General features: G+C 40.3%; 1 protein-coding gene across 1 annotated transcript in view; it reads right to left on the minus strand.

Annotated features, from left to right (window-relative positions):
* The window catches only part of FAF1 (Fas associated factor 1), a 163,161-nt gene that overhangs the window by 6,975 nt on the left and 143,842 nt on the right, over positions 1 to 12,344 (minus strand). Inside the window, exons 16-18 of the mRNA XM_054384300.1 lie at positions 11,705 to 11,785; positions 11,246 to 11,323; positions 7,116 to 7,331 (exon numbers count right to left, since the gene is read on the minus strand). Of these exons, the coding sequence (XP_054240275.1) occupies positions 7,116 to 7,331; positions 11,246 to 11,323; positions 11,705 to 11,785 (375 nt within the window). The remainder of the gene's footprint in view (positions 1 to 7,115; positions 7,332 to 11,245; positions 11,324 to 11,704; positions 11,786 to 12,344) is intronic.

A 12,344-nucleotide genomic window follows, 5' to 3' on the forward strand; every position in this document is an offset into this window, starting at 1 on the left:
GTAGATAAGTAAAGAGAATAAAAAGTGCGCCCAAGACTGCTTTGGTGATTTAGTCTGATGCATTACTTGTGCAATTACCAAAACAGCAGGAGATCATTAAATTTTCTGGTAACCAGATGCAGCATTCTTAGTTATCATACTATTACAAAGGCTCTTGGCTGGTATTTATCGTTACATTTTCTTCCTATGAGAAAGGAAAAAAAAAAGCCCACAAAACTGACACTAAGCATGAATTCTGGGGGAAAAGTACAGAGTATCTCTAGGCCCAGTTTATGCTGGATAATGCCACATGCAACAGAAAAGGTCTGCAGCTTAGCTGTGAATAGAAATGTGCCTCCCTGAAAAAAACGTTCTGTCAAATGGGGCAGTGCCAAATAAAAGAACACTTTTGGTCTGAGGGATGTGCTTGGGTGGAATATATTAATCACATGGTTGGCATTAGTCACTGGGATGGCTAATGAAGATGACTCAACTGAGAGTTCATGTACTGCACTGAGTATTCAGTGTTGTGGTGAGTGCTTGCTTACCTCAGTGAAGCTCAAGTAAAATAGCTCATCTGAAATGGCACACCTACTTCCTGAATTTGGTTAAACACTCCCTGTATTCAAATAGAGTTGTTGTAGGAGGTCTGAAATGACACTGACCTATAGAATGTAATGCTATTTCTTTTTAGAATAAGCCTATATCTATGAGGGGAGGGAGACATTCCTTCCATCTCTTTTTGGTGACTTGACATATGAAGGACTTTCTCTTTGGGTATCATCATAGCTACTTATGCAAAGGCACCATGTCTGAAAAGGTCAAATGAGTTTTTCTTGGAAGAAAACCTCATTAAAAAATCTTTCTGTAATGCTTCCAGAATTTTTCAGCTACCTAGATGGAAAATATCTTGCCACAGAAATAAATATCACGTTTCAAGCAGCAAAATCTACTCAATATTCTCTCTAGTACTACCACTGATTTCTACAGGGCAAGAGTATCACCTGCTCCCTTTGTAGGTGTTGACCAAAAGACTGTGATGTTATTCTTTATAAGGAACAAACTTGTTAAGAGCAGTAAAACCTCGAGGTTGCAAATGCTTCAGCACTCTGGCTGCAATGACATGTGGTCCATTCCTCTTGCACTCAAGGTTAATCAGTCCAATTGTTCTACTGTTACAAGAACTATCAGAAATCATGCTTCTAAAAGAGGCATGGGAATATGCTCCTTTGGTGTGGCCAATTTGCTTAGGCAACTTCTCAGTGTCTTGACTAAACCAAACTTAACTGCTTGAATAAATAAACTAACAACATATCCTGAACGGAGAGAAAAGACAAGGGCAGGGAGTATTGACTTAAGCACAGTTGAGGGACGTCTGCCTTTGTAGGTGGCTGTGGCCCTGTGAAAACTAGATCAGAACTGATAAACATGCCATCAGTAGCTGAAATGACTGGAAGAATAACATGAATCACATGTTAAATTTTTCCTGAACTTGCAAAAACATCCTCAAATTTTTTGAGCATATCAGAAAAATATTTCATTCCTTTGAAAGCCTCCTTTGCTGTAAGACAGATATTCAAGTAACTTTCATGATCTATGTGAAGTCACTAGAAGCACTGTTGGGTATAACCACAACACTGCATGAATCCTTTCTCACTTAACACCTTTCTTCCATCTTTCTATCAAGATAGTGATTAGGAGAAAGAATGTTAAAAGCCAGAGATGATGCTGGACATATAACCCTTGTGTGAACTATTTGAAGAGTTTAAATACCACCTAATGAGTTGAAAAGTAGGTGATATATGGACCACACTGTAATATTAGCTTTCCAAGAACATGAGAGGACAGTTACCAGCTCAGAAGACTATGTGTGCTGGGTGCTGCAGCTGAATTTACTATCCTGTAGCATTATTAACTGTGTCCAGTTCTGGAGCCCCTATTCCAAGAGGGATCTGGACATGCTGGAAGGTGTCCAGAGAAGAGCCAGGAGGATGATCAGAGGGCTGGAGCACCTCTGCTATGAGGACAGACTGAGAGAGTTGGGGCTGTTCAGTCTGAAGCAAAGAAGGCTTTGAGGTGACCTTCTTGTGGCCTTCCAGGATCTGAATGGGGCTCCAAGAAAGCTGGGGAGGGACTTTTTAGGCTGTCAGGTAGTGACAAGACTGGGGGGAATGGAATAAAGCTGGAAGTGGGGAGATTCAGACTGGATGTGAGGAAGAAGTTCTTCACCATGAGAGCCTGGAATGGGTTGTGCAGGGAGGTGGTTGAGGCCCCAGCCCTGGAGGTGTTTGCAGCCAGGCTGGATGAGGCTCTGGCCAGCCTGCTGTAGTGTGAGGTGTCCCTGCCCATGGCAGGGGGGTTGGAACTCGATGATCCTTGTGGTCCCTTCCAACCCTGACTGATTCTAGGATTCTAGGATTGTTTTGACCACTGTGGGCATCAAAGAGGATTTTTCCTGCCAGAGCATGGGAACGAATGACCACACTTGGGTTGGGAGAAGTATCTTACCTTATACTCCCATACAATATTAAGAATTGTCTGGCCCTAAATTTACTGAAATCCCGATCACACCTAATTTGAACTGAGATGTAATTTAAGTTTATTTTCTGCATTTTCAAGGGAGAGACAGATTTTTTGTTTCTGTTTATTTAAACTGCTGTTGAAATTGGTTAATTAAAAGGATTTAAAAAATCTTAATACTCTAAACAGACCAAACTGGTTCTGAATTATTAAGCAACATTTTAGATGCATTTAAATAACCTTAAGTGACTTAACTGCCACCTGATCCTAAGCTGTGGCTCAGAAAAATAAAATGTGAAATACTGTAGAGGTCTTGGCTTACCAGAGCTCCCAGATACAGTAAATAAAGAGCTTAAGTCTCTAATACCATGTCTGCTGAAGGCATACTCTCAAACACATAACTAATACTACACCCTAAGGAGAAATAAGCAGAAGAAATTATTGGTCACAAGTTTGATTTTTCAGAAGAAATTAATAAACTCAGTCTTTCAAAAATAGAAAGCATGCTAGGACTTCCCTTTCTGAGAGATACCATACAGCATTCACAAACATATCATTAACCCTAGGCAGGGTGTCTGAAGCACAGTTTGTGTAAAATTTGTTCTGCACATTCCTCCTGCAGTTTCAGTTAGACCTGGTACACTTCAGCTTCTTGCTTCAAGTATGGGGAAATGTCTACTCTGTAAGATGCTAAAAACTTTTAGAAAGACTTTTGCAGATTTCCACCACAAAAGGAAGTGAGGAACTGATTGTCCAGCAAGTCTCCAAAGTTCTGGGAGAAGGTGGACCTTGCAGCTGTCAGAATGAGAGGACTACTGAAATTAGTGTTTGGGAAGGCTTTCAAGAGAAAGTGACTTAGAAATACTGAATGAGGAGGTTGACTGCGCACATTAATGTGCTCAGGGTAAACTTTTTTGTTATAGTTAAATGCATTTTGAAGATTAGAGTGATTCTTGGAAGAATGGGAACTACAATTCTGAAACCAGCACTAACAATTTATAGCTCACACCTTTGCTTCCATAATTCCTTTGCAGGTGCATTTAAAAATAATGCAAAGAACTCACAATCACAGAATCATAGAATGGTTTGGGTTGGAAGGGACCTCAACAGGTCATCTAGCCCAATTCCCTTGCAGTTAGCAGGGACATCCTCCACTAGATCAGGTTGCTCTGATCAGCCTGACCTTGAATATCTCCAGGGATGGGGCCTCAACAACCTCCCTGAGCAACCTGTTTCTGTGTTCCACCACCCTCATGGTAAAGAATTCGCTCCTAACATCCAATCTACATCTACTCTTCTCTAATTTAAAACACTGTCCCTTGTCCTATCCTTACAGGCCTTTGTAAACAGTCCCTCTCCAGCCTTATTGCAGGCCCCCTCCAGGTACTGGAAGGCTGCTCTAAGGTCTCCCCCAGAGCTTTCTCTTCTCCAGGCTGAACAACTCCAGCTCCCTCAGCATGTCCTCATAGGAGAGGTGTTCCAGCCCCCTGATCATTTTCATGCCCCTCCTCTGGACCTGCTCTATCAGGCTGATGTCCTTCCAGTGTTGAGGGCTCCAGAGCTGGACACAGTAACCCAGGTGAGACCATCTTCCTCTGACACTTTTCACTCTGACAGAGGTGCTTGCCATAGTTAGAGGTACAGGTTACCTGCTGTCCCCATGCCACAGACCCTTGTTGGTATGGTAGGTACACACTGCTGCCTTGGTTAAGGGACTGAGAGAGGAGGTGGTTAATATCTAATTTCAGTGCTAGTAGAAAGAACAGCAGAGTTGGTGACAAAGGCCCAATAACGAGTCACTGCATGTGCTTAACTGCTTTGGAATGTCACTGCTGCTTTAAAATCTACAAGTAGTGTCTGGAAAAGGTTAATCTGTGTATTTACTCACGTGTAGAAGTTTGTATTTACAGTAGGGTTATGATACCAACTTCAAGTTAGCTAAGGATATCTGTGTAAGCAACTGGAACATAGAACTAAGAACTAATGAATTTTTATTTGCCAAAGAAGTAAAAATACTTCAACAACACTGTATCAGGGTGTCAGGACTGATAGCTTTGAGAAGCAGGGAAAAATGCTCTAACAAGTTTACCACAAGACAATGGTGATTTGATTGAAAATAACCCCCTTGTTTTGGCATAACAGAAACACATTCTGGTGTGTGCATGCTATTGGAATACTGATGAGGGAAGGGAAAAAAAATATTAACTCAAGAAGACGTGTTTTCATCTTACTGCAGCAAAAAATCCAGCAAAGTAGTCCTGACACTTTCAGCAATATTATGTATAGTTTAAATACACACAGACATTTTAAATGCTATTGTTTCCCGGAGCACCAGCATCCCAAGTACTCTGTTCTTGTTGCAGAGATTTCAATGAATGTTTGTGGTACATGTCAGACAGCAGCAGGCGCTGGAGTTCTTAGTGTCATTTTAAGAGACTATATACCACAAAGCCTAAGGTGATGAAGATCAACTTTCACTGTGCTTCCAAGGCGTTCATCAAGCACCTCCTTTGTGTTTCTTTTTATATCTGTCTGTGGAATTGTACACTTCAACTTTCCAAACCTGTGGAACATGGCAGATGTCATTTACAGTTCTCAGTGGTTAGCAAACCCCTAGGGATTATACTTTGTCTGTTTTAGCTCTGATGGTCACAATGGCAACCGAATTCATACACGGCCGCTGAGTCAATCGGCATGAATCATTTATGTGACTCCTCATACACGGCAGTATTAGGTAGGAATCATAGAGAAATGATGACAGGGTCTTTGCTTCCCATGTGACAGACCAACACTCTGTCCCCTGCCATTAAATTCTCCCTTCTTGACCCCAGTGTTTGCTCCCTGACAGTACTGGAATCATTGGCCTGTTCTAATTTTTACTTTTCTCCCTCTTTTTTACTTGTTCTTACGTCAGTTGTCTGATGAATTTTTGAGTGTGTTACAGCAGACTAAAATTAATAATGATGGTGATGTGATTATGTACAGAAGCAGCAGGTCTGAAGTGCAAAACAAATGTATAAAAGTGAGAATAATATACTTGTAGGTTTTTAATACTGACTCTGTGCTAAGACAGGACTATGTTATGGGTAGGGAGGTTTGACTTGCAAAATATTTAAAATACATAAGCCCATTGTTTAGACTGTGACAGACTGGTTTTCCTCTGTCAAGTAAACTCAACAATTAGTAATTCTGGAAACACAGGTGACGCTTCTGGTCTTTGGTTCCATTGGAAATGAGATTACATGCTTAAGGAGTAAAGCTAATTAGCAATTAATGAGACTCTTTAAACATTGCTTTTCAGTCTGACTTATCAAGATTCTCAATATAGGGTAAGGTGCAAAAAAAAGCTGCAGCACTACAATCCTGTTCAGAGAGTTATGCCAAAAATTGGTCAGAAATCACATCCACTCTCAAGGTTGTAAGCTTGCTAAGGACATGATTTTCTTCCCCATTAGAGTACTTACAAATAAGATGATATAGCAAGAGTCAATTGTTCCAAAGCAGAACTGCAAACACGCTAAGCAGAGCCTTATTCCTAGTGAACTGTCTCCAGGGGCAGTGATGGGAAACAAAATGAAAAAGCAACCCAAGTTATTGAGCTTCTTTTTATGAAAAATGGATTAACCAGTCACCTGGAGATACCCCCAGAAAAAAAAAAAAACAAAACAAACCAAACATCTGATCCAGAGCTGCCTACACTCCTTTGCAGTGCTGAGACAGTCTAGCCACAAAGCTGCTGCACTTTACCCAGTGCAGTGCCAAGCATCCCTGTAGCGCCTGTTACCTTCACCTTTTATGCAGGACTCTGGGTAATTACAGCACAGTTGGACCCACTGACTTTTACCTTTGCTGTAATAATGGCTAAATAGGAAAGGAAAGTTAATTTGTAAAGGAACAGAAAACATAAGAGGTATATTTTAGAAGAAACTTAGTAACCAGCATATAAATATTTGCTGATATATGAACAGAATTTAATTGGCTTTTGTAAGCAGAATGATTTTGAAAATGGGTCACAGCAGGGACATCATTAGAATTTCAAGGTAGGGGATACAAATGATTATTTACTGGTATTATGTAACAGTTGGATGAGTAATTTATTAGAATGCCTTGATTAGTTCATAACTGCGTATTACCTGACACTTAGCCTCCCTGGCCTACAAAATTGCATCAAAATGGCAAAACCAGAAAAGATCAGAAGTACCAGCTCATGACAGACCTAAAAAAAGTACCAGTATGGATGCAGTTTCCCTCAAAACAGGACATTAATGATGCTGCCTCTGCATAATCAGGCAGCTTTCATTGAATATGGTTCACAGCTTGTTTTATTTCACTAACAGGATGTTTTACAATGTCACTGGAAACAGGTTTCTCAAAGCAGACCTGTGTGTAACATATGAGAGCAGTGGTAGGTTAGCACCTACAGCCACAGAGGTTGGCAGTGGTTAGGTTAGCTTGCTTGGCAGTGGTAGGTTATCTTGCTTACTGCCAGAGAGCTTGGCAGCTCTCCAGTTTATTCAGGCACATCTTTTACCTTCTGTGCTATAACACACGCTGGTCATCTAGCATGCAGGGGTGAGAAGCAGTGGTATCTTTTCCCGAAAGGTACATTTACTCACATCTCTCTTTGGAAAGGTGCCCAGCAGCTTGTACTCCTCCCAAGGATACCCCTTGGAAGCTACAAAATCAAAGACAACCTGCAGCTTGCTGCTGGCCAGGAAACGTCGCTCAAAGAATTCTCCGCTGGGTGTCCGGATACGCAGTTTACTGACAGACTCGGTGCTCTCCTCTTTCGGTTCGGGAGGCAAAGATTGCTCAAGAGAGAGCCTGATAGCCTGAGGAAGGAAAAATAACCACTTAGCTTGCAATGCTAGCAGCAGAAGAAAACAACAGAAAGCCTTCCTTCTTATTTCTCCTAGAACTTCAAGGTGTGCGGGAGTGCCCCAGAGCCATAGTTGTGTTTTATATCTCAATGACAAAATCATTTTTATTCATTCCTTAATAACAGCCCACCAGACAACTAATTAAAATAAATCCTTCTTTATGACACATATTATTAGGTCTACAGTTAATGCACGGTGGGGATAAGTAATTTAATCATTTGGCAGAAAGCCTTGGAAAAAATTTGAATGAGAGAATATTTGACAAGTGGCCAATTACTTCCTTGAAAGGGTAGAAATTAAAAGGCAGTAAAAGTATTTCTTTAAATGCACCCATTAAATTGCTCTCCTCTTGCTCTGAGTAACTGACCAATTGCAGCAAAGACCAGACCTTTAATGGCAGCTCAAAGTAAACAGAAATATATGCAGATTTGACACAAACAAACAAAAGCATCGTTAAAAGACATAATTAAATATATCATGAAGGTATGCAGGCATGTACATATAAAATTAGGCATGGTCAAAGAAGAAAACTGGAAGAACAGAAATGGTAACTTCATGATTTAGAGCAAGCTATTATTATTAATAATTATCATCATCATTATTTGCAGGAAGGTGGTTCCAAGACCAGGTGTGGACATTGTCTGCAACAACTTGAACAAAACCAGCCTCAAAACTGCAATGAAATTACAGGTCTAAAAATGCTTATGACTGTCTTTCTGCTAATGCTGTGTGTACTGCTGATGTCAAGATTTTAAGGGCAGGAGCATGCCCACGCTGCCTCCCCCAAAACATACCTAAAAGACAATTTTTCAAAGTGAAGAGGCAGTCAGGCTAGGATTCACCCAGATTTTCCAGGAACTTTCAAGATACACAGTTGCTATTTGTGCCTTTGAAAACCTCCCCAAGGTCATTCAGTAACAGAAACTGATGCAGGATGATTACCTTAAAAAGGGAATGGACTGGGCAGAAGCAAGATGATGAAGGCTTTTAAATAGTCTACTTCTTACACACAAACCTCCAAGCAAATTATATCTCAGTATAAATATTTATACATAGAACTTGAGTTCATTTTTGCTCATCTACTGTGAGATTATATTTTAAATAGATTCTATTTTAATTTTCTCACTCTCAACCACCTGCTTACTATCTTTCTGTTTTGACATTTCCCCACACAGTATAACAACAGATGCTACATTATTTACTGAACCCAATCAATTATATTATAGAAAAATAAACAACAGTAGCTCATTAGAGCTCTTTTCTTGTGCAAAGAGTGCGTGGCTCCCCAAAGTAACTACTCTCCAAGGCTTCAACATAAAATGGCAATTTACAGTGGATATTCTGCACCAGCAAACCAAGGCAGAAAACAACGATGTGATGGATCACATTAAAAACTCTTGGACCTGAACAAGCAATTTCAGTTTGTTGATAAAAAGATGTTCAGTGTGTGAGTAGCTCACTAGTCAGATTTTAAACGTATGAACTGAACATAAAGCCACTTCTGTAAGTAAACACTGTTGCAGAACAATTCAGCCTAAGTAATCTGTATGGAAAATGGGGAGTGTTAGTAAACATTATTGTTAAAATCCCTTTTGTTCTGCTAAGCAAACAGATCCCATTATTTTCATTACTGTGCTCCACGTTAAAACAGGGAAGCCCAGGTATATTTTGATAACATGGGCCAGTCTTGCAGCCTTTGCCTAAGAAAACGATTTCCAAAAGGCCAAGCTATCAGAGAAGGTTCAGGAGCAGATATAATAAAGCAGAATTAATTATTGTTTCTATGCATGCAGAATTACTTAACCAACCCCCCCTATTTCTTGATGCTGAGTGTGAGCTGACTGCTCAGCAGCCTGCAGCTGCTCAGGATTGGTGTATGTTCTATTACTATTAACCTCACAGAATTGCCATCTTAACAATTACTCTTGACACAATTCTCACAGCTCAGTTCTCTGCATTGCTTCTTCAGCTGTTTTTTAGCTTCCATTCTTGGCTGATGTTAACAGGAGCTAAATAAGTGATCAGATACTGTAGGATAAGAAAGAAGAAGGGGACTGCATCTTTCCCAAAGCATTGACTACACCTGTTTGGTATTTGCAATGCGGCACAGTTTAAAAGGTTCTTGAATGCTTAAGTGGTTCAGGTTTTTTAATGCCATTAGCTTGGTCAAAAATATATATATGCAAATGCATTGCTCATACCGTTTGTTTATTGGGTTTATTGCAGGGAATAATAAATGTGTTCGTAGCCAACTTTTTTTGTAGTTGTATAATGCAATTTTTTCATACATCAGCAAAGTACACAAGACTGAAATGTCAAGTATACATTTAAGTCACGTGTGGACAGGGGTGGGGGAGATGAGCAAGGCTGTGACTTATGAGAATTCCACGAGTTCCAAGGACTTTAACTAAGTGGAGAATTAAATGACAGTATAATTCCAAATCTGAAATCTCTGTAATGCATGGAAGTCAAAGCAAAGAAGTTCTGTTAAGTCAACCAAAAATAGAGGAACTCTGATATTTTATATAAATGATTTTTTTCCACATTTATATTTAATAGAATACTGGAAACACACTCACGAACTATATATTCAACAGGGCTGCTGATACAGCTTTGTATTCATTATTAGTAACTTGCTCACAGGATCTTACAAGCCTGGAAGTCAAAGGCCAACTTCCAGTTAACTGTGCTTTCAGTCAAGACATCTACATGTGAATATCAGTTCTGAAAATTTTATTCCACAGTCTCAAGGACCTTTACAAGTATAATCTGTTTCACAGCAGTTCAGTAAGGACTTACACTTCAAGAGCTTCACAGAAGAGATGGAAATATTTTCATGACTACTCTATTTTACCAATCCTTTGACATGTGGTGGGAGTTCAGGGGAAGAAACATGGCTGTACACCCCAACCCTTTTACCACATTTTGTATTTACCAGGAGGTGAAAATGAGGAAGTCACTGATACGAGTAAAATTGTGTACATGATGCTTTATACAAATACCTGCAGGGACACACAGTTAGGACAGGAGCTAGCCTAGAGCCTAGAAAGAGGCTGCAGGGGCTGTCTCTGACAGGCACTGTGACCCTCGAAAATCACAGAATTATTAAGGTTGGAAAAGGCCACTTGCATCATCCAGTCCCAGCGTCAACCCAACACCTCCATGACCACTAAACCATGTCCCACAGTGCCATGTCTATATGTGTTTTGAATACCTCCAGGGATGGTGACAGAGAATCTATAAAATACAAGATTTTGAGGAACAAGTGCTCTTCATTGCACATAGTTTCTCCTTTCTTATATAGGCCTTGAAACATAAACACAATTTTTATTCTGAGAAAGATTCTGTAGAGGCCTGCTTAGGAATTTTAAAATGTACCATAAATAAAATTTTGTAGATTTTGTTTCGGTTTTTGTTTGTCCTTAAATTTTTTTCTTTATTTCATTTGACTTCCAAATTTAAATTTGCAACTTGTCTTTGATCAGATTTGCACCTACTCTTTGTGCTGCTTCCTGGAAGCATGGTATTATATTTTTAAAAGGTGTATCTGTAGAAACAAGGTTAGGGGTTCCCAAGGATTCTACCATTTATGGAGCTCATTTCATGGATTTATCTAATATCTGTCTGTAATTCAGACCCAGATGACATAACTGTCACTCAGATGGTAACACAGAAGAGCTAACAGTGGATGAAAATGTTCTAGTTACTAGACATATAAACCATAATGCAAGTATGCAATTAAAAAAAGAAGCATTCACATTAAAAGTATACTTGGAGTGAAAGCTGCAATGTGTGTTGAATGAAAGTTGCAATGTCCATAAGCTTCAAGAACTCAAAAAGTTGTCAGAAAAGGTAAAACTTCCCACCTCACGTTCTTCCTCCTGTTCTTTCCGAATCTGCTCCAGGCGGAACTGCTCTGCCATTTCTCTCTCTTGTGCTTCCCTCTAAAAAACACAAACAGCAATCACACATCTGTTGCCTTGCTTCCCATAACTGTGTTAAATGGTGTGCATTAGCCGTATAAAAGCAAAGAAACTTCTCAACTTTCCTGTAGAAATTAATGTAACAAATAGGATATTTATTAAGTGATCTCTTCCTGCCATTCCTTTCCCAGCTTCTAGAATTAAGTGAGGCCAGGACCGCTATAGCAAAATAACATCAATCACGTCTACCCCTCATGACCGTATCTAGTGCCATTTATAACCACTGAGGGCAGTAACAGCTCCTACAGCAGCCCTCCCATCTTAAGAGCAGAACTGAAGGCAGGCAGTCCTTTGCACCAGAGAGATTTCACCCACTGTGCAGAATCCCATCCCAGCACACACCTTTGCTCTGTCAGCCTCCAGCGATATGCGATATGCTTCATCCTGCTCCCTTTTCACATTTTCTCTGGCTTCACGTTCATCCTAAAGTGAAAAAAAAAAAACAAAAAACAACCAAACAAAAAAACCCCAAACCATCAGCAAACAGCAGACCAGTATGAAATATATCATTATGTTCACAGCACTCACAGTTGCTCACCCAGTGGCTTTAAAATATTTGACTGCCTTACTTATCTAACTACTGCCAAGACAAATGAGTCCCTAAATGCTTCAAGGGTGACCTTGGCTTTAAGAATTACAACTCACCTAAAGCTAGGTTTCATTGCCATGTAACAGAATTGGTGTGTCCAAGCTTTGACCTGAGGGCTGGATCTGGTACCAAAGCTCATTGCCCTACCAGGGCTGTGGCCAGTGCAGCCTCATTCTGTGCCAGCCACACAGGAAGGGGGTCCCTGGAGGGATATGTGTGGGCTGCTGCTGGGGAGGTTTTCACTCCTGTGGCTGACAGTTTGGATGGAATTGTAATAGAGAAGGACAGACCACGGTTTAGAGGATGAGTCTGAATTTTAATTTGCCCTCCACTGATAGCAGGTAATGGCTTGCCTTGTGAGAGGGCCTGCTCCCAAGTCCTTCCTTGGTAAAA

The sequence above is a fragment of the Indicator indicator genome, chromosome 10, assembly GCF_027791375.1.
Source record: "Indicator indicator isolate 239-I01 chromosome 10, UM_Iind_1.1, whole genome shotgun sequence".
In the NCBI taxonomy this organism is placed as follows: Eukaryota; Metazoa; Chordata; class Aves; order Piciformes; family Indicatoridae; genus Indicator; species Indicator indicator.